This window comes from Cavia porcellus, unplaced genomic scaffold (assembly GCF_034190915.1).
Source record: "Cavia porcellus strain 051 isolate PalLab524CR breed Dunkin Hartley unplaced genomic scaffold, mCavPor4.1 scaffold_16, whole genome shotgun sequence".
Taxonomy (NCBI): domain Eukaryota; kingdom Metazoa; phylum Chordata; class Mammalia; order Rodentia; family Caviidae; genus Cavia; species Cavia porcellus.
Genome location: NW_026947499.1, coordinates 16,748,608 through 16,775,920, shown reverse-complemented (window position 1 = coordinate 16,775,920; position 27,313 = coordinate 16,748,608). Strand labels below are relative to the sequence as shown.

At 47.8% G+C, this 27,313-nt stretch overlaps 1 protein-coding gene and 1 long non-coding RNA gene across 8 annotated transcripts in view; one reads left to right on the top strand and one right to left on the bottom strand.

Annotated features, from left to right (window-relative positions):
• Nucleotides 1-27,313, top strand: part of Pxn (paxillin) — a 52,783-nt gene that overhangs the window by 13,872 nt on the left and 11,598 nt on the right. For 5 of the 7 annotated variants that reach the window (XM_063225762.1, XM_063225761.1, XM_063225760.1 and 2 more), the window contains exons 2-3: nt 26,464-26,690; nt 27,051-27,157. In XM_063225762.1, the coding sequence (XP_063081832.1) occupies nt 26,464-26,690; nt 27,051-27,157 (334 nt within the window). Of the gene's footprint in view, nt 1-26,100; nt 26,194-26,463; nt 26,691-27,024; nt 27,158-27,313 lie in introns of all 7 variants that reach the window. The other 2 variants (XM_063225759.1, XM_013141925.2) reach the window with 2 other exon arrangements.
• LOC134470653 (uncharacterized) lies at nt 24,084-26,286 on the bottom strand. Its single transcript, XR_010039676.1, has 3 exons — nt 25,906-26,286; nt 24,914-25,022; nt 24,084-24,218 (listed from the first exon to the last, which is right to left on the bottom strand). It is a non-coding gene; the product is annotated as an uncharacterized LOC134470653 (long non-coding RNA).

Here is a 27,313-nt window from a genome sequence, read left to right as displayed (position 1 = left end):
CCCAGGGAGACACTTGTTTTGCTGGCTGCTGGCTGTTGAGGATATTGCATGCAGTTTCTTTGGGCATCGCCCTGGCTCTGTCCTTCCGCTTCCCTGCTTTGGTTGCAGCGAGACTTTCCCTCGATGCTTGTGTGGCTTGGACTGGTCAGCATGTCCCCCGTGCTTGCAAAGCCTCAAGAAGCCGTTTCCCCCTGTGATGGTGGGATCCGCAGCCGTTATCTTCCCCAGCAATGTTCCCTTATCTGTTTGCATATTGAGCTTCCATCTTAGTAAGACCACAGTTGCTGAAGGAGTTTTGTGGCTTTTTAAATTTATGAAAATAAAACTATAGAAACATTTGAAAGTCACATATCAAGTTCACTTTACAGATAGGCATATTGAAGCCTCCCAAGGGTAAAGAACTTGTCCAGGACGCTTACCAGCTGAACAAGGCCTGGGATTTGCCCTTTGTGGAACTCCACATCTGCTACAGTGTGTAGCCACGAGCTTTACTTTCCCCTCAGGGACCTTTCTCATTCATATTGTATCTGATAGTGTTATTTAATTTTGTTTTTATGTTAAAGAAGATGCGTGGTTATTGTATTGTTTTGGTTTTTTTCTTTTTCTTAGTACTGGAGATCGAACTCACAACCTTGTGCTTACCAGGCAGGTGCTTATGCTGCCGAGCCAAATCTCCGGCATGTTTTTTTTGTCTTTTTAAGACAGGATTTCACTGTGCAGTTCAGGCTGGCCTTGAACTCACTTTGTAGCCTAGGCTGTCCTTTTGAGCATGCAGTGATTGTCTTGCTTTAGCCTCCTGAGTGCTGTTGTGCATGCTTATTATAAAAGAGAAAACTACAGAAGTTAATGTCAGATTCTTGCTCGGCATGGTAGTGCACACTTGTAATCCCAGCACCCCAGAGAATGAGACAGAAGGATCACCATGAGTTTGAGGCCCGCCTGAGTTACATAGGAGTTCAAGGCCACCCTAGGCTACATAGTGAGACCCTGTCTCACTAGAAAGAGAGAGACAGAGAGGAGGGAGGGAGATAAAAGACAGGTCTCTTTTTATTCCCCTTTCTGGGAGTAACTTACTAGTAGTTTGGCAGGGATCTTTTCAGCCTTTTTTTTTTTTTCTTTTTTGGTACCAGGGATCAAGCTCACAACCTTGTGCTTGCCAGCCAGTCAGGCACTTATGCTGCTGAGCTAAATCCGTGGCCCATTTCAGCCACTTTCTATACCTTTATAAATATATTAGCATGCACATTATAAATATACCTTTGATATTATTTTTATCTTTTGTAGTAAAAAAAAAAAAAATTTGAGCACATGGCCGTTGCAGCAAGGTACATTCCCAACCCATTTAACATTTTTTAAAAAAATTTTTTGAGATAGAGTCTTGCTAAGTCATTAAGTTGCCCAGGTTGGGCCTGACCTTGTGATTCTCCTGCCTCAGCTTCCTAGAGTACTGGGGCTACAGGAATATGCCACTGTGCTGAGCTTTCTCTTCACTGTTTTAGACAAGAGCAGTAGCACACACCTGTAATGTCAGCTACTCAAGAGGCTGACATAGGAGGGCACACTAAGGCAAACCCAGACAATTTAGACCAGTGATGGTAAAAGTTTTAGAGCTTTCAGTGATATAAACAGCCCGCTGTGGCACACATATGCCATCAGTTTACCAACATTGATTTAGACTATGTCACAAAATTTTTAAAAATGATAAAAAAAAAAAAAAAAAGACCAGAGAGTCAGATAAGATCTGCATTTGTATAATCCTAGCTTTCAAGAGGCTGAGGCAGGAGGATTGTGAATTTGAGGTCAGCCTTGGCTACATATAGAGTTGAAGGCTAATCTGAACTATGTCGTGAAACCCTGTCTCCAAAAACCAAAAAAAACCTCAGAAAACAAAAACAAAAAAACCAAACCAACAAACAAAATCAACCAGAGGGGGGAAAACCTCTTTAATATTTTTAAGGTTTATTTTTCTGTGTTGTTACAAATGTGTATTAAAATGACTAGTTATAATTTATGTTTCTTTCTTTTTTTACTGATTATCAGTGTTATGCATTTTTTTAAGCTTTTTTTTTTTTTAAATTGGTACCTGGGATCGAACTCACGACCGCCTGCTTGCAAGGCACGTGTTTATGCCGCTGAGCTAAATCCCCAGCCCCTTATGCATGTTTATTACAGGAAAAAAAATTTTTTTTGAGTCAAGTTCTTGCTTTGCACTTCAGGCTGGACTTGAACTCACTAGTAGGCCAGGCTGGCCTCAAACACAGTGATCCTCCTGCCTTACCCTCCTGGAGTGCTGGAATTACATGTCTGGGATTACAGGCCGAGATTACAGGTGCATCTCCACACTGAACCACAACTAATATTTTAATATATTTCTATAGTCTTTTTCTCATGGACCTATCTATTAATAAAATTTACATAATTGGTGTAATTGCTAGCATTTGCCATGTGTTAGGCACTGTTGAAGCATTTCCCCTTCCTTGTTTTATTGAATCTTTGGCTCACAGCCTTATGAAATAGGTTTTTTTTGGGGGGGGCGCGGTGCTGGGTTTTAACTCAGAATCTTGACCATGCTAAACAAGTGTTTTGCCACTGAGCTCAATTTCCTACCCTTTATTATTGTTATCAGCAGTGGGGGTAGAATCCAAGCATCCATACCAAGCTACATTCCTGGCCTCAGCCCTTTAATATTTCAGACAGGGTTGTGCCAAATTACCTAAGCTGACCTAGATTTTGGGAGCTTCCTGTCTCATCCTTTTGAGTAACTTGGATTATGTGTCCTACTATGGCTGGTTGAAGTTTTTTTTTTTTTGTACTGGAAATCGAACTCAGGACCTTGAGCTTGAGCTGGAGGCAGGCCCTGTCCCACTGATCTATATCCCCAGCCCAACTGGCTGAAGTTTTTAGAGACAAGGTCACAAAAGTACCGAGAGTGAGTGACTCACTTGAGGAGTCCTTGGTAAGTGGCAGAGACAGAATTGGAACTCAGAGACCGTGCTCTAGCCAGCTGGCCCAGGCAGCGCTCTGGTCATGCTGTGGGCTCCATTCTGATTCCCACTCACCATGAGGTTATGTAGTGAGTGCCTTTTGGGATCGAGCCCGGGACCTGGTGTATTGTAGCCAACTGCTTTACCACCAAACTATATCCCTTGCTCCTTTTTAAAGTTTTGTTTGTTTGTTTTGAGACAGGGTCTTTCTGTGTAACTCAGGCTGGCCTCAAACTTTCGGTGACCCAGGCATGCTGGGATTACAGGTGTACACCGCCACACCCAGTTAGCCTTTTTTTAAAATAAAAATTTTAAGACAAGATCTTGCTAAGTTGCTCAAGCTAGACTTGAATTTGACATCCTTTTGCTTCAGTCTTCCAAACAGCTTGGATTGCAGGTGTGCACCATGACCCCTGGCTCATATGTATGTATTTCATGTTACGTGGAGGTTATGTGTGGGTTAAATGTAACATACTGGGGATGCAGTCATTCACGAAATGAGCAGTATTAGTGGGGAGGATATTGAATACCAGTCCCCCAGATTTATCAGGGACTGAGAACCACAGAGAAGTGAGATACGAGCTGATGCACTTTCCCGTGTGTGTGTGTGTGTGTGTGTGTGTGTGTGTGTGTGTGTGTGGTGTCTGTGGTCGTGCAGAAGAAAGGAGCATTTCTGCTGTGTGGATGTCCCCTAGTACCCTGCTTCAGTGAGCAAGGTCTGAGGTCCCTTGTATTCTTTAGGTTAACAGCCTGTGGGCCCTTTGTCCTCCCGCTAGTTAGTTCTTGGGTTATTTGGTTTTATTTTTCCTGGCTTCTTGGTGAAGGGTCTATTCTCAGTTACTGAGCTTTTTCAAGTGACAGTTGAACTCTCCAGTCTCCAGTTACAATAGTGGGTTTGTCTCTTTGTTTTCAGTTCTGTCCATTTTTGCCTCATCTACTTTAAAGCTGTTATTGGCTGTGTAAGCCTTTAGGATAACTGTCTTCATGATGAAGTGACCCTTTTTAAAACTGTGAAATGGTATTTATCTCTGGTAATGTTCCCATCTGGAAGTGTACCTGCTCTGTTGCTAGTAGAAGCTCTTCAATTTCCTCCCCTTCCCCAATCCCGCCTCCCTCCCTTCTCTCCTGGCCTCCTCCTCTGTTTTCTTTTCTCCTTGATATTCAGTGTAATAAAGTAGTTAATGGAGCACCTGCAGTGGTGACTTCAGCCTCCATGCCTGCCTCAGTCCACATGGGTGTAATCTGTTTAACAGTCTTGGGGGCACAGTGCAGTGCAGATCAGTTAGTCGCTGGTGGAGTCTCATCTGGAAAAAATCCATATTTTAGAACCTTCATCACCAGGAGTTTTTCTTGTCATGATTCTCAGGGTCTTGGTAAGTGCCTGGACTGATCCTTCATTTGAAGGTCCTTTTCCTTTCTGCCTCTGATCAAGTCGGTATGTACCTTCTCCAGGGAATTTTTGTTGCAGCTGGTAGAGTAATCCAGTTTGGTGAATCGCCACCTCTGGTGCCTTGGTGTCTTCCAAAGCCATGGTCTGACTCCCTGACAGACTTGTTCCTGGGTGAGAACAAACAGCTACAAATCAGGAGCAGGCTAGGGTGGCCAGAGCTCTGCAGCAGCTGCTGTTACAGTTTTCCCCAAAAAGCCTCCCCGACTCCCTTTTTCTCCTCTCTCTCCTCTCTTCCTGTGATTCATTGTGTTACCCAGGCCGGCCCTTAGTTCCTGAGCTCAAGTGATCCTCCTGCATCGGCCTCCCAAGTAATTGGGACTATAGGCACATACTCTCACACCCTGCTACATATTGACTTTCTTAATACTGACTTTTGCGTGGAGTATCTTTCTGTATTACTTTACTTTGAATCTGTCATCTGTATATTTAAATGTCACTACGTAAGGCATGAAGAAATACGTTGAATAATAAATAGTAAGTGCTTTACTGTGTTCAGTGGATTATATATACACTCTCATTTGTGTACTTATTTCATATTCAAGTTATATTGCCTCTTTATTTTTTATGTGTTGGAGATTAAATGCAGAGCTTTGTGCATGCTTGGCAAGTGATCTATCACTGAGCTGCATCCTCAGCTCTCGTGTCTTTATATGTAAATTATGTTTCTTGTAGCCAGCATATATTAAATCTCGAATTTTTATCTAGTCTGATAATCTCCATCTTTTGATTGACATGTGTAGACCTTTTAACATCTAAATTATCGCCGTGAGTGGGTTTAAGTCTACAGTCTTGTCATTTGTTTTCTATTTGGGTCATCTGTCTTTTATTCTTTCCTGTCTTTTGGATTGCTTATTTTTTAGGATTCCTCTTTATCACTTTGCTTGGTTTATTGAGCTATACTTCATTGAGTTAATTATTTTAGTGGTTACTTTATGGTTTGCAGGTTTAACTTATCACAGTCTGCTTTTAAATCATATTGAATTATTTTACTTATAATGTGAGAACCACATAATAGTAAATTTACATTGTTTCCCTCTCATTCTCATGTTGCTTTTTTTTTGAGATTAGAGTCTGTGTACCCACCTGGGCTTACGGCTTGCTTTGTAAAGGGCCCGTGATCCTCCTAACTCAGCCTCCTGAATGCTGGGATTATAGGTCTGTATCATTATGTCTAGAGTTGAAAAGGCCCTTTTGGCTGGGGATATAGCTCAGTGGTACAAGCGGGCACAAACACTTGCCCGGCAAGAGCAAGGTCCTGAAACAAAAGAAAAGGGTCTTTTGAAGAAATGAGTGTCTTGGGCACATTAGCACACACTTACATTCCAAGCTGCTCAGGATGCTGAGACAGGAAGATTTCTTGGGCCCAGGAATTTGGGGCCAGCCTAAGCAATTTAGTGACACTATGTAAAAAAAAAAAAAAAAAAGAAAGAAAGAAAGAGAAGGATAAAAGAATGACTGGAGGAATAGTTTATAGTTCAGGGGTAGCTCATCTGCATAGACCATTTATAAGGGTCTGGGTTCAATCCCTAGCATCAGAAACAAACAGGGAGAAAGAGTCTAAAGAAATGAACAAAAATGTTGAGAGAACATTGTTGTATTTTTTCCCTCCCTCCCTCCCCTTCCAGTTTCTTTTCTTTCTTTCCTGGTCATGAGCTCTCCTGAGCCTAAGTTACCTGTGCCTTGTGGTTTATCTCATCTGTAATGCAGTCCTGATAATCAGTGATGCTGTCAGGATCTCTGGGGTGCAGAGCCTGTGTGGGTGTGGCTGACACATTCAAGCAGTGCCCAGTTCACCAAGTCTGCACGGCGGGGGCGCTCCTGTGTCCTGCCTCCTCAGCACCACAGGAAGAGGTGTGGCCCGATCCTCAGGACCTTGGACTGTCACTGCCCCTTATTCAGTCTTGTCCTGTCACTTGGTAATGCCCCGACCTTCTCCCCCAGCACCAAGCCAAGGTGCTGCCCAGTTTCTGCCTGGCGCCCACAGTCCCTCCCACCACCTCATTCCTGTGCACTGAGGCTACCTCTGAGTTCCCCTCCCCCATCACAAAGGAAGCCAGGCAGGCCACACAGTGAGCTTCAGCCTTTAGTGCCCACAAGGGGCTGCATTCTGGCCACAAGGTCTTGTGGCGTATTCCTTTGATTTTTTTGTTTTGTTTTGTTTTGTTTTTTTAGGAGTAGGAGTGGTGCCAGTTGGAAGGGGGAGGTGGTAATTAGATCACGGTAAGTGGGACATTTCCTGAGATAGAAGACTGGGAGGCCCCAGACCATGTGGTCCTGTGCCCTTTCCCTTTCTGCTCTGCGTATACTGAGTGTTCCTGGAAGACCAGGAAGTGACGGGAACCCAAGCACAGAGGCTGATCCTGTAGCAGGCATGGTGGGTGTCATGAGTTCATTTGTTTAGTTTCATCCTCAGAGCATCTGTGACATGTAGGCTCTGCTCCATGCTCAGGAGAGGGATAGGATTTTTGGCATGGTTAAAGAGAGAGAATATAAAGTAAAAATGGCCTTTATTCTAAGAATGCGGAGAGAAACTCCATGACCGCCGGGGTCTGGCTTTCTCTGCTGGACATGTGGTGTGGGGGGCATATATATAGCTTTGGTCTGGGGTGGTGCTTAAAGATGGCATCGCTGATGCACACTGAGTAGCTGATTGGAACTCTTTTCATGCCACAGGTAAGTTGCCTAGGGGCGGGGAAAATGACCTCAAGGTAAAGGTCCCTTGGTCCCACCTCCCACTGCTGTAATGTCCTATCTGGGGCAAAATCCTTTCAGAGAGGAAGGTGGATGTAAGTAAGCATGCTCACTGGACTCACCAGGCTCTTAGGAGCTGTGGGATGTTGGCACTTGGCCAGTTCCTGCCAGTTAGACGTGCGCTCTCATCGGGGACATGTTCAGTATTTGGGACCTCAAATACTGTGTGGAGAGTGAAGATGGGGAAGGCTTCCTGGAGGAGGCAGTAGTCTCAGCTGACTCTTTGTTATGTATTTAGTTGAATTAGGACATTATAATTAGGATATCAAGGAGAGCTTTAAATCTTCATCCTGTAGGTTGATGGGAAGTCTTTCACAGAGGTCCCCCAGCATAAAAACCAACACATTTTTTTTTTTTAATAAGCATAGGGGATTGAACCTACGGCTTCTTATATGATAAGCAGGTGTTGTACCACTCTATCCAAGGTGGGCCGTTTTGTCCTCATTTTGCTCCAAGACTTCCAAATGATATAGGGGGAATAATGTAGCTCCCAACCTGCTAGATGTCTGATATGCCAAGTTCATAGGCCCCAAAATCAAAGAATGGATTCTGAGGAACAACAGAAGTTATCAGCAGGAAGCTTGCCGGACATGGTAATACACCTAATCATACTTGGAAGGCTGAAGCAAGAGAATTACTGTGAGTTTCAGGCTAGCCTGGGCTACACTGTGAGTTCAAGACCATCCTGAATTACTGAGTGAGACCCCTTCTCAAAAAAACAAAAAACAGAAAGAGTAGGAAATTTTATTCAGGGAGAGAAAGTTCCTGAGAAAGATGGGGGTCAGCAGTGGGGGAATGAGTTGCCAGTGAACCCACTTCCAAAGGAAGTTTTATACAGCAAAATCACAAGGTGGCTACAAGGTGGGAAAAACCTGATCAACCAGTGAGGTCGAGTTCGATCCCCCAGAAAACAAGTATAGGTACTTAGGTGATGCTGATCAGTGGGGAAGAAATTCATGTAGCAAGTGTAAATGGGAAGAACAAGGACTATTTTTGGGAAGAGATGAATCAGGAAATGCCGGCACCCGCCTGGGTGACTGGTGCCTGTTTAGAATATGGATTAGAGTGTATCATTTCTCCTTTGGGGAAGTATGTAGGTATAGTCATTTCATCTTTATCTTGGGGCTTGACCTTCGCCAAATGAACCTTCAGCCACAGTTGTAATATATTCTTATCTTTTGCACTAACTCAAGAGCCTAGCCCTGTCTGACTGCCTATAATATTTCACCTAACTTAGCTAGCTATGATAATTTTGCAGAAGAGGAAACAGCTGTATGAGTTGCAAGTGATAAGAGAAAGGAGGGTGGTTTAGGGAAGAGGAACAGCATGTGCAAAGGCTTGGGGGGAGCGCATGCTGAATTCACTGGGTGCCATTTGGTACCTTGTGTCTTCCTGGTGGGATCTTTCAAATGAACTCAACAATTTGAGCTGCAAGGCCAAGGTATTCATTGGTCTTTGCTTCTTCCATAAAATGACCTTTTGGATTTGGCCTTTGTATGACAATTGAGATAGGGCTGTGTCTTTGGGGTGTCAGTCATCCTCCAGTGAGATGTTGAGCCCTGTGTGTGCCCTTGTTCTAGACTCAGCTGGACCCAGGCTCTGCAAGTTCTGAAGGACATTTCCATGCAAGCCTGGCCTGAGATTGTGCTCTGGGCCTGCTGGTCCCAGTGGTGAGCCACATGCTCGTGGCGGGAAGGACTTGGCTCCTCAGATGACATGATTGGCCTGGCTCCTCTCTTTCTGGAGGAGAGCTGTCAGATGGAGCGGCTTTTGCATGTGGAGCACAGGGGACTGACTGCAGTGCAGTTTGGAGCAGGCAGTGGGAAGGAGCCCTAGTATTTTTGACAAGTTGTGGAACAGGCTGCAGGTAGCCTCCAGATCTTTTCCAAGGCCTGGGAGAAGAGGGATTTATTTTCAGTGCAAGGGCAAACTGGAGTGGAAACACTGGATTATTTTCCAGATTGCTGCTTTTTGGGCTCCTCAGGGATATGTAGAAGACTTGGCCAGGGAAAGAAAAGCGGTGTGTTGTTACCCCCCCCCCATCCCCCTGCAGGCTGTCCTGTGTCTCTTCCTGTCTTTGGTCTGACTCTGGTCCTTGCTCTCCCCTCACCCTGGTCCCTCCCCTGGACCTTGTTCCTCTCAGTCCTGGCTACCCTCCTGTCTCCCTGTCTCAGGAGACACTAGACCCATTCTCCCTCAGGACTGAAGTGTGGGAGGCATCCTGTACTCTTCCCTATTTGTGCACATCCACTCAGTTAGGAAGTCTTGCTGCTTTTACCTTGTTCCATTTTTGTAGCTCTTGGTCTTCCTTCAGTTGAGCCTTGTCTTCCGCCCTTCTCCTCTGCATACTGACTGAGCATTCTTAAAGGCAGGCCTGGTCCTGTATTACCCCACAGACAGCCTTCTGTGGCTGCCCTTTTAAGTCCAGACTCCTCAGCAGGCTTTGTGCTGACTGCTTCACCAAGCTGGGACTTGTACTCTGAGCTCTAGTCCCCTCTACCCAGGCACTTTTCCCAGGCTGGTTTTCTCGTATGCCTGGGAAGCCTTTTCTCCCTTCTCCCCCCGGCCCTCTGCAGACTCGTTTGTGTTTCCCTCCATATATAAGTCTTCCACTAGTTAGTGTTCCCTGGGGACAGACACTGTATCTTCATCCCTCCTGTGTTGGTGCATGTCATGCATCGTATTGGGGTCACTACTGGTAAGGCAAGGCTGCTCCCAGTGAGAGGCATAGAAGGACTTGGAGGAGACAGGGGAGACAGGTACAAGCAACTCTGCCCTTTTTCAGGGACTCCATAGGGTGTGTCTGTTTCATGCCTCCTGAACTGTAATGGTTTTGCTGGAGACAAATTCCAGTGAGAGTACTTGGAATCGAAGTAAAGATGAAATTAGCTTTATCTCCAAGTGATCAGACTCGTGTTCAAAGGACCAGGCAGTGGATGAAGGAGCCGGACCACACTGTCAACCCCAACCTGGGGCAGTGGTTTCCCCTTCTTGGATTCCCATCCCTTTTGGACTGTGAGCCCTTTCCCTAGAGTAATGCAGCTGAGACATATACACAATGTTTTGTGTATAATTTCAGGTGGTTCACAGATGCTCTGGAGTCTGTGCTTACCAAGTTCAGACCTCTGGTGTAATGATTAGCTTCGTTCCCAGGGCCTTTCCTCTTCCCTTGTCTTGGAAAAGGAAGAAAGAGGAATGGGAAGTCCTGTTGCCCTGGGGTAAGAAGTTGAACTGAGTGGGTGGACACCTGTCATGCTTGACACCCAGAGTGTGAGTCCTGAGCAGGCTGTTTGCTCAGTGCTTTTCAAAAGGCTCTCCTCCACCCTCAGTGCTTGTGTTGTTGGGAGCGCTGTGGGGCTAGAAGGTTAGCCCCTGGACCAGACTATCAGGAAGACCAGCAGCGCCCTTCTTCCCTTAAGCTTTGTGCACCGGACTGTCCACATCCCAATCCTGGAGCCTCTGGATGCTTCCACTTGATGATCCTTTGAACGTGGGGATGGCTTTGAAGCCAGGGAGAGATCAGAGTTTTGGTTGCGTTCTGTAAAGCATCTGCTTTTAGGCAAGATCTTGTTGGCAGAGATTGGTGGTCTGATTGTGATGTCTCAACAGATGGAGCTGAGGCAGTGTGAGAGAACCAGTTGCCCAGCTGATGCTTTTCAGAGCACCTTCTCTGTAGATGCTCATGGCTCACCATACACAGCACTCTCTTGTATCTGCTCATGTGGGGCACTCAAGGTTGTCAACTTTGTGGGTGGGACAGTTACACAGCCTTCACCTGTCACCCGCCGTCATCTGGTGCAGTAAGCACTAATGCTATATATGGACTGTGTGGTTTTGATATTCCAGGTCTGCTTTGTGTTTATTTCCTCCAATGGCTGAGTGAAGCTTGGGAATCCCATAATCCCTACTGCAAAAGGGGCTATGAGTTCACCCATTCTACAAATGGGGAAATCTGAGCTCAAAGAAGTGCCAGGTTTGCAACTGGGAGAGCTGGGACTTGAACTCAAGTTGTACAAAACCCATGCCTCATTTTGTTGAAAACTCATGTATTTGTTGAGGCCAGAAAAGTTATGTGAATGGGTGAAGTGGACAAAGAAGGCAACCACTGATATTATTTCCCATAGGAAAGTAGACTAGTATAGATGTTCCTCAAATTAATGATGGTGTTACATCCAAATAAACCCATTCTAAGTTGATTATATCTTAAATTGAAAATGTCTTAAAAAAAAAAATGTCTTGAAGTGCTTAGTCTACTGACCATCATAGCTTAGCAGTTCAGTACTTGGTAGGGTGTCACTTGTTTGCCCTCGTGACTTTGTGGCTCACTGTCACTGCTCAGCCATCTCAAGCGAGTGTTGTACTGCGTATCACCAGTGAGGAAAAAGATCAAAATTCAGAATTTGAAGAATTTGCGTTAGCTGAATGTACCATAGTATAGTTAAAAATTGTGAATGAAACCACCATATATTAAAGACTGTATTGTTAGTTCTTTTGACTGCTTCTAGGATATTAGAAATCCTGGTTTTCTTTTTCTTTCTTTTTTTTTTTTTATCGGTACTAGGGATTGAACTCACGACTGCCTGCTTGCAAGGCCAGTGCTTATGCCGCTGAGCTAAATCCCCAGCCCCGAAATCCTGGTTTTCATGTAAAATCTCTTGTTTCTTCAGAATAACTCAGGTTTCTTGAAAAGTGCAAACACACCCATGAGTGAGTTCAATTCCAGGCTTGAGAATGGAACTCTGAGTCTGCCTGCCCCCTTTGCCTGGCTCTACTGCCTCTAGAATCCCCTTCAGAAGAAGAGTCAGAGTTTGGTGCTGAAAGAGGTCTCAGAAGACTATCTCGTCCACCCTTTGGCCATTTATGATTCCTATTTCACCAAAAAGACAAGCAGGTCCAGGCACGGGAGGAACTGTAATGTTGGGCTGGTAGCAGAGAGAGATCTACACTCCAGAGACTGTGTCCATGAGTTAGAGCGGTCTGGGCTTAGGCTCCAATTCTGCCCAGCCTTCCCCACGTTCCTGTTTCCCCTGCTCCAAAGGCCATAGGGACATTCTGCCACCTGTCACACTGAGCTGCCTTGTGTGTTACAGTAGCACAGTCCCTAGGATCTTTCCTTAGGTAACCTGGATGCTAGGAGAGTGTTGGGGCTGTTCTTTGTGTCTGAGTTTGAAATGTGTTGCTCTCAAGTGGAAAGAGGAGTCCTTGCTCATGGTCAGGAAGTTTTGACCGCGCTCATCTGGGTATGGGGTAAGAAACGGAGCAGGGAATAGGCACCCTCTACCAAATGATGACGTCCTTGGAGGTAGACTTCACAATTTGGGCCACAACAGTGGGGGCTGGAGGAGAACAGAAACTTCCGTGTTTGTAAGAAACTTTTACTCTTTACAAAGAAGAGACAAGTTGCATCAGAAAGGGCAGTAATGGGACAGGCATTTATTCAGCTGGCTCACTTCTGTGGTAACTGTTTCCTGCCTGGACAAGAAGGTAGGCAGGAGACGTAGTAGCCCCATCTGACAGTTTCATTCCAGTAGAGGTTGTCTAGTTAATCATGAGGCTGCCTGCTTTGCACACCATTGTCTGGGGGCATTAGTGCAGAATTTCTTACCCTGTTGGCTCTTGGAAAACTTAGCTTAGGATTGTCAAAGACAGCTGTGCACCCTCTGCAGGATTGGTGGGTTCATGGGGTTGTCCTCAGCACCTCAGCATGAGAGAGCAGTCCCCAAAAACACTGCAGAAGCTGGCACATCATAGACCAGTGATGCAAATGGTCTACCTGAACGGTTTCCCAAATCTCGCCCCAGAGTGTTGCTGTTAGAAGACATTCTCCACAGTTTGAGATCCAACTTTCAAACAAACTTTTGGAATGCTCCATGTGTGTACACTGGGGACTTCCTGTGTGATATTTCTGGGCATTACAGTCAGGCGCTGTTGTTGCCATCTGTCTTGACTCTGCTGGATTGGATTCCCAGAGCCCCACACTGTCTCCTGCAATAAAATCCAAATTAAAGATGAAATGGATAGCACCCAGAGCCCCCATCTATTTCCTGGTATAGCTATCAGGGAGGCCAGCCCAGCCAAACCAGGCCAGGTGGGCACCCAGAACCTTCTCTATCATGTAAGCCTTGGGGCACAGACCCCTTACTTGGTTCATGCATGAGGCCTGGCTCTGTGTGGCTTGAGGCCTCAGTTCTGGGGTTGATGGGCTTCTCCGGGCTCACTATTTTGGTTCTAGTCCTGTTCTATCCTCTCTTATACCTTTATGCTCCTATGTGTAAGACCTGCCAGGCAGACTGAGCCCAGAGACCCCAGAATACACCTGGTTTCAGCAAAGTCTGTTTTCTCCCTTCTGTTGTGGTTTCTCAGCGTGATTCTGCAATTTTCATCTGCTTCTACCCTGTTCAGGAAGAGGCAGATTTCCCTACGTGGAAAGTGGGCATGGGTCTGGGTTTCCCGTAAAATGGGTCTGGCCCTCTTCAGGACGTGGCTGGAAGCATCCCTACTTTATAGATCAGCAGCAGCATCCTACCAGGATGTTGGGTCAGGTCCGCCACCCACGAGCAAGTGTGGGAGCTTGGGGGTGGGGGAACGGAGGCAAGACTTGGAGCTTCTGTGTGTGGGGTGGGTCCTTATTCAGAAGGTGCCAACTGTCTGTGGTGACACCAGCTGTCAAGGGGCCCCAGCATTTCCTGGAGCCTTGAATTTAGCAGATGGCTGCCAAATCTTGTGCGACTGAGAAACCCAGGGCTGGATGGTGGCAGCGCTTCTAGGGAAGTGAAAATGTAATTAAAGGTCAACTGGGGAAGTACTATAGGGGCAGCTGGTTGTGCTCCTGCTCTGCCCTCCTTATTCACAGTTCCTGACTGTCTGAGGCAGCAGTTTCAAATCCCACCACAATCAACGCCCTAAGGCGTGTCTGGGGTTCTGTTCACTTCCCAGCCTTCTCAAGAAAACTCATTGGGATGCAAATAAGTAGGACCGAGGGGCCATAGGGTCATTTGAACTCACTGCAGCTGATTCTTCCAAGACTAAAAGCAAATCAGTTGCACAAGTCTATACTTTTGATGATTGTTAGCTTGGTGGTATACCTTGTGGATGATTATGTATCAGGCTTGAGGACCAGGGGCCAAGGCTCAGGCTTGCGTTTCTCCAGTGTACTTGTGTTTTCTGACACCTCTTGTCCCCAAATATGGGACAACATTTACAGAGGAACAAACTCAGAAGTCCCTAGCCTTTTGGTGAGTGGAGCCAGTGCTAGGGTGAGGCAGGTGTCTGTCTGCTGCAGGAATGTCTAGGTTGACTCTGCGTCATCAGGGAGCCCAGGCCAGCTGTCTCTGTCTCTCCCTGAAGTGGCTGGCTTGTTGTGTATATTGGAATTCTGCCTGCCTGCTAGTCTCCTGATAATTCTCATGCCACCTCTTCAAGGTCACAGATTGGTACCTGGGGCAACCCCCTCAATGTATTGTATGCTCGGATGAAAGCAGCATCAGTATAAGTAGAACACAGGAGGAAAATTCTCCTGGCAAGCCTACCTGGGACAGCAGTAAATTAGGCTAGAACCTGGAGCCTCCTGGCCTTCTCTGAATTCTTTAGCTCCACATGCTACCACTAAGGGCATATCTGTGGCCCAGGACCCCACCTGAGGCAGAGAGTGAGGAAAAGGAGCAAAGAACTTGCACCAGAGTTGGCAGTGGTGCAGCCACATCCGGATGGACCAGCTCCTTGGATTTCTCCAGGGAACTAGGGTCAGTGCCGTGGAAGTGGAGAGTGGTGATAGCAGGAATGAGGGTTGGCTGCTGTATGGTCCTGCTTCTCTCACTGGGTGTCCTGAGATGAGCTTTGCAGGTAAGCAGAGCTGTCCTCATGTAGAACTCTTGCCTGCAGAGTGCTCTCATTGGACAGCCCTGAGCCTTTGTGTCTTGATCTGTGCAATGAGGTCATGAGGCCAGGCTTGCTTAGGAAGCATTGTTTCACTGCTCTGTACCGCTTCCTGAGCTGCTTGCTGCCATGCCAGTCTGCTTTGGTCCCTCTGAGAAGCTGCTCTCTCTAAGACTCAGCGCCTTCTGGGGGCTTCCATGTATCTTGGCTAGCTCCTTCTGTCGTCACAATTCTGGGTTCAGGTTGGAGGCCACAGGAATCTCAGCCAACCATGACCTCTCAGCAGGTGGTAGAAATGGGAGACAGTGCTGAGACCCTGCAGCTTCTCTGTCTTGCTTCTGCTCTTGCACCGCAGTGAGTCGGAGGCTTCTGGACTCAGCTCATGTTCTCCAAGGAGGACTTGGAATGAACCCCAGGCATAGAGGGGTGAGGTCAGTGGTTTGCTCAGCAAGAAGGCCCAAGTTAGTGACGACTTGTCACAGCTCCCAGGATCCCTGGCTGCAGTCCCTGGCTCCAGCTCCTCCCTCTCTCCTCCCCAGGGAGATGAAAATCAGTGATGCAGATTTGTTTACTGAGTGTCTCCTCTGTGTCAGAGTAGGAGGCACACATTTATTTTATCCCCAGGCACCCTTATAGCTTTTGCATATTTTTTATCATTGCTTATCATGTACTCTATGAGGTGTCTGAGTAAACTAAAGCCCAGAGTGATGTAGTAAATAGTCACTGGGCTAGTGGATTTAAAGCCATCCCATCTCGATTGGGAGGCCTTTTCTTTTCACTGTACCACACTGCCACGCTAGTGAGATACTAGAAAGGTATGCAAAGAGATGTGTGACTGACTGTCCTGTTCCCCAGTGATACCACAGCAGCCACATCTATGATCTGGACAGGGGTGGCTTTATGTGTTTACAGGGAGGCTTTGTGTAAAACCATCCACCAGAGTCCCTAAGTGCAAGCTTGAGAAATCTTTTTGAAGCTTCTGTCTTACAGTCTTACTTGCATTTTGTATTTGCTTCTAGAATTTAGCCTTAAGACAGTGATTTAAATGTCTTGTGCCCGTGTAAATTTGACCCTGAGAAGGTTAGGGTGTTGTGTCAGTTTGATGGGCTTTGGGATCCACCTCATGGATTGGTGAAACCCACTTTGGATGTGCCTGGGCTGGACATAGGACATGGCCTTGGAGGGTCCCTACCTGGTTGCTGGCCCCTTCCCTCTGTGGTAGTGGCTGTCCTGCTTTGCTTCCCAGCCACTATGAACCAAAGACCTTTCCTCCTCCATGATGTTCCTGCCATAGAACCTACCAACCAGGTACTGAAATTGTGAGCTAAGTTAACCCTCTTGGTTGTTGTGAGGTGGCTTCCCATACTTGTGCCGTCCTCTATGCCCTGGTGGTACAGGCAGCCCAGGTGAAAGATGGTTTTAAGGATAAATCACACAACCAGGAAAAGAGAGGAGAGGCTAGGAGGGCCTGACCAAGGAGTGAGGACCAGTTAAAGAGGGTGTTATAAGAGGCTCAGGACCAGATTGTCAGTCCTAGGGGCTTTTGCCTTTATCCTGTAGCAGAAAGGACTGGGTAAGAGTAGCTGGCCCACTCTACCTGTGTATCTCACACCTGCAGATTTAACCAGCTGTAGATTGGAGATTACTAAAAAGTAAGATGAGATAATCCCAGGACTTCAGAGACTGAGGCAGGAGAATCGCCATGAGTTTCAGACCAGGCTGGCTACATAGTTTTAAGGCCATCGTGGAATACATAGCAAAACTCTACCTCACCAGTTGTGGTGGCACACAACTGTAATCCCAGCACCCCAGAGCCTGGGCTACATAAGCAAATTCAAGGCCAGTCTGCACTACATAGAGAGACCCTGCTTGTCCCTAGACTCTTTATCTCAAAAAAAAAAGGAAAAGGAAGAAAATATTTTAAAAAGTGATATCTGTACTGAACATATACCTAATTTTTTTCTTATGACTTCCTAAATCATACAGCAAACAACCATTTATATAACATTTACATTTTTTAAGCAACCTAGGAATGGTTTAAAGTATGTGGAGGGACCAGGGCCCGATGGCATATGCCTGTAGTCTCATCTACTTAGAAGGCTGAGGCAGGAGGATCTTGAGTTCAAGGCCAACTTAGGTAAAAAACGTAGTGAGATTTTTTTCTTAAGTAAATTTATTAGTTATAAGTACATAAGTTACATGCAAATACAGTGCCATCCTATATAAGGGACTTGCAGATCTGAAGACGAATTGTGACGCTTGTATCCTTGTTTAGCATACATCAATCAGGCTAGTATGAGTGTGATGGCTGTGGGGATCTAGGATGGAGAGGAGGTTCCTGTTCACAGGGCACACACACCAAAGGTGGGGTTCCCAGGAGTTCAAACGGATAGTATCTGTGGTAAGGAGTAGAGTTGGGGAAACCCAGAGGAGAGCTGCGAACAGTTCAAGAAGGGATGGATTCAGGTGCCAGTCCATGCTGTTGGCTGCAGGTACGGAGAAGAAAAGGAAGAATGGGGATGTGGAGTGGCCTGTACCAGAAGCATCCATGCAGGACATGGGGACCAGTTACATGCTACATGCGGGAACCAGAAGAGAGAGAGAGCAGTTAAAGGTACTTTAGAATGGAGCACCTGGGATGTTAGGTCAGTAAAAGCTGATGAGGAAAATGACCCAGCTTCCTGAGAAAGGGCGTGTTTTCTGATTGTCTTGGGCTGTGTTCAGCAGTCAGACTTTGATAAGCAGAGTGGGCTATTAGTGCTGAGAAGTCCACAAACATCAGGAAAAGATTACTGCTCATCCCAGGAACCGGCAAACTTTTGAACTCTTTGTTCGGGTCTCCATGGACCACCACGTGACTCAGCCCCTCCTAACCTCTGTTGGTGATTAGCAGAGGGGAGAGGCCCAGGGAGACACCCTGCTCTGTAACAGAGCCACTTGCATGGAGAAGTCCAGATTTCAGGAAGAGACTGGAACTGCTTTGGAACAGCAAGGACATTTCCAGGACATGAGTCTCCTGGGCTGGAGGCTGTCTGTCTGTTTGTATGTGAATCTGTGTTTTACCCATTGAAGGAACTGTGGGACAGGCCTGAAGTGGTACCTTCAACTTGACCTTAAAAGGTCCAGAGTCTCTGGGTGATCAAAAGAGGTGGATGAAATCTGACTAAGGAAATACCTTCTTGATATTCTGGGACATCTCAGGGAGGGAGTGGCCTGCTGATCTTGGCCCAGAGTCTGAGTTCTTTATGGTAGTATACTGCTGTACTGTGGGCTGGGCCTGTCGCTGGGCCAGAAGTATTCCTGTGCTCAGAGTGAACGTGGGCCACCTCAACCTTTTCTTACCTGCTGCTGCATAATCTGGAGAGCAGTGGAAAAGCTACAGGCCTGCTCTGTGGGCCCAGTGTGGTCTAGGTGCCTGGTGCAGAAGGGACCCGACACAGTTGGGCTTCTCCCAGGAGCTCAGCATGACCTCTTGAGTTGTCTTTGATCCTTTATTCTCTCAGATCTCCGGTTACTGGTGCCCTGTGACCTTGCATGTAAACCAAGCACTGAATAATGAAAGTGAACCTGCCTGTGTACTCATGCGTCAGCCTCTGCAAGGCAGAGCTGGTCAGCAGACAGAAAATTAGCCTCCGGCACATGGGAAGCTGGGAAGGAGTCACCTTATTCAGACAGCCAGCTCTTTTCCTCCACTGGCAGATTGAAAAACTCCGGGCTTCTCCCCTGGTTTCCTGTGTGTCACCCCCAGCTCACACTTCCTTCAAGCTGTGGGAGGAAAATGGCAGTTCCTGTTGAGTAGGCATGAGTCAGCGAAGGAGAATTGGTGGCTGAGTCTTCTTAACCTCCAGGCATGGTTATTAAATATTTAAATGACACTATGGTATGGATCGTGTCTCATCCATTCTCTTAGGGGGAGCTGTTCTGTCTGTGATTCAGGTAATAGCAGAATCTTGGATTTAGACAAACTCCCAAAGAGCTCAGAGGTGCTATTTAAATTTTACTTACATAATAATAATAATATAGGGGCTGGGGATTTAGCTCAGCGGCATAAGCGCCTGCCTTACAAGCAGGCAGTTGTGTTTGATCCCTGGTACTGATAAAAAAGAAAAAGACACACACATACACAAAATATCCCCTTCTCAGAGTTTGCTACCAGGAATGGGGACAGATCACGTTCTGTCCCCATTTTATTGATAGAAAAAACAGCCAGAGAGATTATCTGATCTGTTCCAAGGCATCCTGTAGGCTGGGTCTGGAACATGGCAGCCTGGCTTCACTCACCAGCGACTGCTCACTGTTCTTTCCTTGTCTTCCTCCTCCTCTTCATAGTTTCTCTGTCCCCCATCACTCATTCTAGCTGCTGGGGCCCTTGATCTCTGGAGCTTAATTCTTGGAGAGAACACAGCTGACAAAAACCCAAATCGGCAGGGAAGGCCCCTCCAAGAAGTTGAGTTCCTAGTCAGTGTCCAGGCTCAAGGTCTCTGGCCTGGGTGGAAGCAGAGTAGTTGTGGCCTAATTGTGGATTGGCCCTTACTGGTCACAGATCTAAATCTCATCTGAGGAGGATGGTTATCAGGATAAATATACCCAGCTCCCCATTCCTAGGGAGTTACTCACCCAGTAAAAGCACCCTGCTGTGGATTAGATTACCTCTGCTGGAACTGCTCCCTGCTCATGGGGCTCTGGCTTGGGGGAGGGGGAGGGACACAGGGCCAAGGGAGTGGGGAGACCCGCCTTCCTGCTCTGCTCGCCTTCCTAATCTGGAAGAGTCTCACCAAAGGGGCCCAGATAGGACCATCCCTGAGCTGGTCCTGCTGTTTACATAGCTCCTTCCTTAGGAAAAGCCAAGGTGCTTACTACTTACATCCCTGAGCTTGCATAGCTATAAGGGGCCCCAGAAGATTCTGTGACACTCAGGCCTTCAAAGCTGCCCAGATGACCAGCAGGGACACCAAACTTTCCCTTGTTCAGCATCCCTTTGGGTGGCATGGGACCAGGTGAGAGACTTGCAGAGCTGGGGCTCTCCGCCTGGATTTCATAGGATTTGGCATGACATGAGGCTGTCATGGCCCCAGAAGTGTCTGGCACAGCTTCCTCAAAAGCTGAGCTGACATGCTGGAGGAAGAAGCAGCACATGTCCCTTGAAAGCCCCAGCACAGGCTGCAAGAGATACCTGATAGGATTATTTCCAAAAGATGAAAAGTATTTCCAAAAGATGAGAAGTATAAAACAAACAAAAAGAGGCCTTTATTCTGAGAACACGGAGAGAGATAACCGGCACCCCCCACCGCTGGAGTCCAGGGATCTCTCTTGAGGACAAGTGGCGTGGGGGGATATAAGTAGCCTAAGCTTAGGGTAGTGCCCTAGGGCCATTAGAGATGCACAGGTATTTCATTGGCACATGTTTGGTGCCAGGGGCAGATTCCGAAGGGTGGAGGGAGATAGAGTTACAGGTAAATCTCTAGGGGCGGGGGAGACAGGAGCTCCCTGATTCCGGCTGAGGTCTTTTCTGACTATAGTGTCCCATCTGGGCCAAAACCCTTTCAGTACCATGAAAGCCAAGTTAAACTGACCTGCAAAAAGGTGTTGAAAACAACTTGTGCTTGTTGTGGGCCTCTCCTCAGCTAGACATCATGAGGGGGGCCTTCCTGATAGTCAGAGGACTATCCCTTTTCTAGAGCTGCCTGGAGCTATAGCTGGAGGAGTCTGGAGTCAGCAGAGCAGGCCAGATGGCAAGGGCCTCCGCAGGGAATCCTGCAAATCCTGGGAAGTATTGAAAAAGCTGGCTGGGTGCCTTGCATATACTCAACTAAGCTGTGGGTTCTGTGGTGGAGGCTTCTCCCTAAGGCATGTTTTTTGGGCCAGAATGGTGGCCTTGATGCTGGCCCAGGCCTGGATTGTAGCATCCTTACCCTTGGGTGGGATGGATTAGGGGGTATTTTCTCTGGGACCAAACCTTTCTCTGGGGGTGATCTCTTGTTTGTGAGCATCTCCCATTTACTGATTATGTTCTCTTCCAGGCCCCATGCTAAGCGAGTATTATACATGTTTTCTTGTTTCATCCGAACTCTGTATAAAATGATGCCATTCCTATAGGACAAGCAAGAGAACCAAGGCACAAGGGCCATGGAACAGTGGATCTAAGCAATTTAGCCACTGAGCAGTATGTGTAGCCCTGAGTCCCACTGTGCAAGTTGCAGTGTGACAGTCCAGAGCCTGGAGCCTGGGAGGAAAGAATGGAGTAGCTCTGGGTCCTCCCCCTTTCTTGAGCCATCCTGGACGGACCTTTAGCTCATCTCTTGGCACCTGTCCAAATCCAGGCTTCTGGACTTAGAAATCTTTATCACATAACAAGTAGTGGTCAGGCCTGGGTAGGAGGAAGACGTCTCAGTTTTTGAGAGCCTTGACTTATTTCTTTGCTATACTTGAAGGTGGGGGTAGAAGATTCCACTGATCGCTTTTCTATTTTTTTTTTTTTTTTTGGTAAGGGGGATCAAACTCATGACCTTGGGCTTGCCAGGTAGAGCTAAATCCCCGGCCCCTCTGTCTTTTTTTTTTGCTGAGGATTGAACCCAGGACCTCCTGCATGCCAAGTATGAGCTCTGCCACTAAGCTCTACTGTCAGCTCATTGACTACCTTGAATCCATTATTGAACCTAATATGGGTCAGGGTGTCACCCTAGGTTCCCAGGGGTGGGAACCTCTGGCCTGGGGGCCATGCCTGTGCCCCACGTTGAGAGTATGAGAGGACCAGTCGTCTCCTCCACTTTGTGCCTCAGGACTGATATAGGAACTTGAGGGGTGCAGCTTCAGCATTTCTTAGGAATGCCGGCAGACCGGCCCCTCCGGTCTTCTTAGGCAGGTGGTGGGCTAGGATTGTCTGCATCTTTTTTTTTTGCTGCTGGGAATTGAACCCAGGGCCTTGTGCAGGCAGCCACACACCTGGCTCCCAGCCCTTTTTGAGACAGAGTTCACCAGACTGCACAGGCTAGCCTGAAACTTGCTACTGTTTTGCCTCTAGAGCAGCTGGGATTATAGCCGTGTACCCACCATGCCTGGCATCTTAACCCCTGTGGTTTGTAAACTTCTAAACTTGTACTCCTGTCCAAAGGATTGCAGTCAGTTTTAGAAGCTCAGGGAAGGACTTTTCCTGCCCTAGGTCAGCCTCCTAGCTCTAGGCAACTGCTTCTGTGAGCCATTGCTCTGACCAGGCCCAGCTTCAGTGTAGACACAGGTATGTCCCAAGTACTGAGTTTTCAGAGAAAGCACCAGAAGTGAGAGCATGTGGCCTTTTAGGACTGAGGAGCCCCTTAAACTACATGGCACTGTCAGGTTGTACCTCCATATGGGTGTGTTCCAGGCTGGGCTTGGGGTCTTTGTACCATCTGGCTTGTCCTCTTCCTAGTAGCTTGTCCTGTCCCTCTTGGTCCACCACCTCCCCTCAGAATTGAAACTTTGTTGCACTCATGGCTGGGGACACTCCAGTCTACTCCCAGCTCTGGTAAAAAAATTCCAAGACTGGGGCTGGGGATTTAGCTCAGTGGCATAAGCGCCTGCCTTGCAAGCAGGCAGTCGTGAGTTCAATCCCTGGTACCTATAAAAACGAAAAAGACAAAAAAAAAAAAAAATCCAAGACTGCAGGTTACCTTTGGTTACTCCCCATGGCAGGAAGCCAATAGGCCAATGGTGCCCTCTGGTGGTCAGCAATACCCTTCCCGGCCTCTGTACCTGGGTGGCTGGGAACTTTGCACCCAGCCTGCTGCCAGCCTTGAGACAGCCTGCCTATCCCAGATATACACAGGTTTTCTGGTCTCATCCAGTGACCTTGATTTTCCCCAGAGAAGAAGGGAAAAAAAAAAAAAAAAAAAAGCTGCAGAATCTAGTGGTTTCCTCTGAAAAGAGGATGAGACCTCCCATGAGAGCTTCTTTCACAGGGTGACTTGAGATGAACTTAGTGAAGTGATGATGACAAATTGAGAGGCCTCCTGTGGCCTGAGTGAGGACCGAGACTGCTTCCAGGCAGAGAGTATCTGGAGTCTGCCTTCCTTATCCACAGGAAGGGAATGTGTGTTCCTGTTCTTACAGAGTTCTGATGGTCTCTGACCAGACCAAACCAACACCTTCTGTAGCATATTAATAGAAGGAATTTCTTCCTGGCTTTCTTTGTTTTGTTTTGGTGATTTTGGAGACAGGGTTTTGCTAAGTAGTTCTGCCTGACCTTGAATTTACTCTGTAGACTTTTTTTTTTTTTTGTCTTTTTCGTTTTTATCAGTACCAGCGATTGAACTCATAACCGCACACTTGCAAGGCAGGTGCTTATGCCGCTGAGCTAAATCCCCAGCCCCTACTCTGTATACTCTTAAACTCACAGTAATCCTCCTGCCTCAGCCTCTCAGTGCTGGGATGATAGGCATGCACCACCATGCCTGGCTCAAATATAAGGAATTTCTAAATTTGCCTTCAGATGTTTAAAGCTGGGCAAAAGGCCATAGCTTTAGCTGAAATTTCAAGGGATCCTCTGGGATGGGACCATACCTGTAAGTGGCTCTGTTTACTCAAGCCAGGGGAGGAGTTTGCTGAACTCATGAGGAAACTTTGGCCCTTAACCATTTTGCAGCCTGTGGGGAAATGTCAGATATCTGCAGCCACAGGAATCCAAACTGAAGCTTAGCATCTATGCCTGAGGTGGCTCCTATATTCTTGACTCTTCCTTGGGCATTTTATAGGGAGTTTTAGGGACAATGACATCAACCCCTCACCAGATCACCAGGCAGGACTACAGAGGAAAAGAAGGTAGTCACACTGGAGATACGGCTTTTGTAGGTACCTGCTGGGATTCCCCTCTCAAGGAGACAGTGATTGGAGAAAACTGGAAAATGATGTCTTCTCCCTCACATTACACATGCTACACTTTGAATTTTATTTTATTACTGTATTTTTCCCATCAAATTTGCCATGTTTACATCTTGTCCATATTCAACCTGGAAAAAATTCTTTTCCTTGGAGGAAGATCTTTTTCAGGATTTCACAAAGCAAATAAGTCCCAGTGCTTGCAGTGCTCCGCTGTCCTTTGTAAACCTCACACCAGTATTGTAGGGTAAGAGTTATTTGCCATAGCTTATTGAAGAAACTGAGGCTTAGAGAGGCTGGGCGATTTGCTGTGGGGCACAGAGTAGATAAATGGAGCTGAAATTTGAACTCGGGTCTGGCTCATGCCTAGGACTAGCAGGGTCTTGTCTCTGTGTCCTAGGACTGTACCCTGTAACCAGTAGTCTAACTAACATAGGTATCCATGTTGGGAACAGCCTATAGGAATCAGGAGCCCAAATCCAATTCATAAACCAATAAACCTGACTTAGAGTCACACCACAGGTACAGGTGGGGGTTCGGGGGATTTGGTGAGCGGACAGTGGACTCCTTTGTTCAGAATGTTGAACAGAGAAAGTTGAGCCTGAGAGACCTGTGTGCAGAGCCCAGTGTTGCACTTGTTGCCTATTCTGGAGTGCAGAAAGAGGGTCCTGCCCTCACTGGGTTGAACAAAGGGGAAATGGGAACATTGGGTGGAGCCAAGGCAGCAGGTGTGGCAATGGAGGGGCCACTGGGATTGGCTCTCGGCACTGGTTCCTTCTCTGCTGTTACCTAGACACATACATACTAACAACTCCCTCTAGTTCCGGTTTGCTGGAGACCGGAAGCTGGAACTCCTCCAAAGGACTGGAGGCATAGGGGCTTCAGGAACTAACCTTTCTTAGAAGTAGGAAACCAGGACCTTGGACCTAGGACCTTGGTACAGGCATCACCTCTGACCCTTTGGGCAGGAGCCTGGGGTAGGTGCGGCTGGGTCGGGATGTACCTTGTGGCCAGGGCAGCACTGTGGGAGAAGGTATGGCCCCGTAGGCCTGGGTGAGGGCCTTGCTTCCTTTTTCTCTTCTCCGAGTGGGAGTGAGGATAGGGGAACAGTGCTGCAAGAAAAGATTGTATTGGCAGGCTTCAAAGCTCGAGTCTCTGACATTTAGAAAGTTGGATTCTTTAAATACAGCATCTTCTTGCAGTCACAGCAGTTTCTCTCAGGCTGGGTATTTGTGTCTAAGGACTTTTTTTTTCCTTTGAGTATCAGGAATCGAACTTAGGGTCTCACGGTGCCAGGCAGGCACTGTGCTGCTGAGCTATATCCCTGGCCCCGAATTTGGAGCTTCTGAAGAGTCATCCAGTCCTGGAAGTCATTAGCTTTGTTACCTGTGTCCAATGTCTTTATTTTTCCAAGTCTACTTTCCTCAATTCTAAAGAGGGGATCAGAATTTCAGCCCCTTGTGTTATTAAGAGGATTAACTGTGACCATACATGTAAATGCCTACTACTGTGCCTGTTACTGGTAAATGACAGTAAAGTGGCCATTGCTTTTCTGATGATTATTGTCCCGAAGGTCAGGTGTGGCTCAAGTCGGCAGGGAAAAAAGAGTGAGCAGGTCTAGGAACGTGGCAGGCTGCGGGTTTTGCATCTGGGGCTGGGTTGTCTGGGCAGTGGGGCTGTCAAGGGTCCCAGAAGGGGAAGTGTTCCCACCTCTGCCCCTGCGGTTCTACCCTTCTGGTTTGGAGACCAGAGGGACCCAAGGTTCCCTTCTTGGCTACTGGGTGCCAGGGTAATGGAAGCTTGGGCTCAAGGGTCAGGTCGGCTCCCTTACTGCTGTTAAAAGCAGAGTAGTGGGGCTCTGGAGCCTCTGGGGCTGGGCTGCTTGCCAGGCTTCTGCAGAAACCGCCAGCGGAGCAGTCCTGCCCCTGGCTTACCGAGGGGGTGGGGACCACTGCACCAGCTTCATTCCAGCCCCCATCTCCCCACACACCTTACCTCATAGCCTGGAGCTTCAAGAGGGGCGTGGAGCTTGGGGTTCTGCTGCTTCTACCTGGTGAGAAGCACATGTGCCCCCTCTGACTTGCAGGCTGGAAAAGCCTAGCTCTTGGAAGTTCAGTGAGGGCCTGGCACTGCCCGGGCCCCTCCCCATGACGTGGGCCCCTCCCGTTTGTTCCCCGCGGTGCCCTGCAGATTCAGAGTTCCAGGCAGGCATTCCTCAGTTGCACGAGCCAGCAGCCCAGCCCTGTCGGTGGGAGCACTGAGCCAAGTACCCGACATTTAGAGGTAGGAGAGCCCAGAGGAGCAGCCTGGAGCAAGCCTCCAGAGCACCTTCGGCTTTAGCTGGGGAGAAGAGAGCAGTGTTGGGAGCTGGTTCTTGGTCAGGCTGGTCTGGATTGGTAGCTTTCTGTCCCGAGGCCAGTCATTTTTCACATGGGTGGGGCGGGAGCCCAGTACTCTTTTGCTCTTGAGGTGTAGGCAGGCAGGGCACGGCCACTGGAAAGTTCCCAGGTACCCGGCTCTTACTTGCTTCCTGTGCCTTCCTTCTCTTTGTAGACGCCTTGCTGGCAGACTTGGAGTCTACTACCTCCCACATCTCCAAACGACCTGTGTTCTTATCCGAGGAAGCCCCCTACTCCTACCCAACTGGAAACCACACCTACCAGGAGATCGCAGTGCCACCCCCAGTCCCTCCACCCCCATCTAGTGAGGCTCTCAATGGCACAGTCCTTGACCCCTTAGACCAGTGGCAGCCCAGTAGCTCCCGATTCACCCACCAGCAGGTAAGGTGGGGACAGGTTGGGAGATCCCTAAAGGGTGAGGGGGAGGGTGCAGAGGGAGTTTATCTGGTAGGGCATTGGGGAAACCAGTGGAAGAATGAGATTGGGAGAATAGATTGGGGGATTTGGCTATCCCCAATCAGATGCTGCTCCTCCCACCCACCACGTGATAGGGACAGTGATCAAGAATTAATCACCAGTGTCATAGCCAGATTGTGGAAATTCCCTGGTGAAACTGGTGGCTATGAGCAGAAGCTCATCTGGGGATGACTCGGGCTGCTCCTGTCCCCCATTGTTTTTTTTTCTGTCCCCCATTCCTTCCCTCCCCTCGGGACAGTTCTCTGAGCACTCTCCTTCCTGCAGCCTCCATCCCCGTCACTTGTGTACAGCTCCAGTGCCAAAACTTCCAGTGCCTCCAACCCCCAGGACGGCATCAGCTCCCGAGTGGGTGAGGAGGAGCACGTCTACAGGTACAGTTCCAGCCCTGCCCTTCTGCTTGGAAATAAATACCTAGGACCTGGTCAGAGCAGGAAGCCGCTGAGGCTGGGGATCAGGCATAGCCACAGACTCTTGGGGGATGCTCTGTTCAGCCTCACTGGTTTATTTTTGTTGGTACCAGGGGTCAA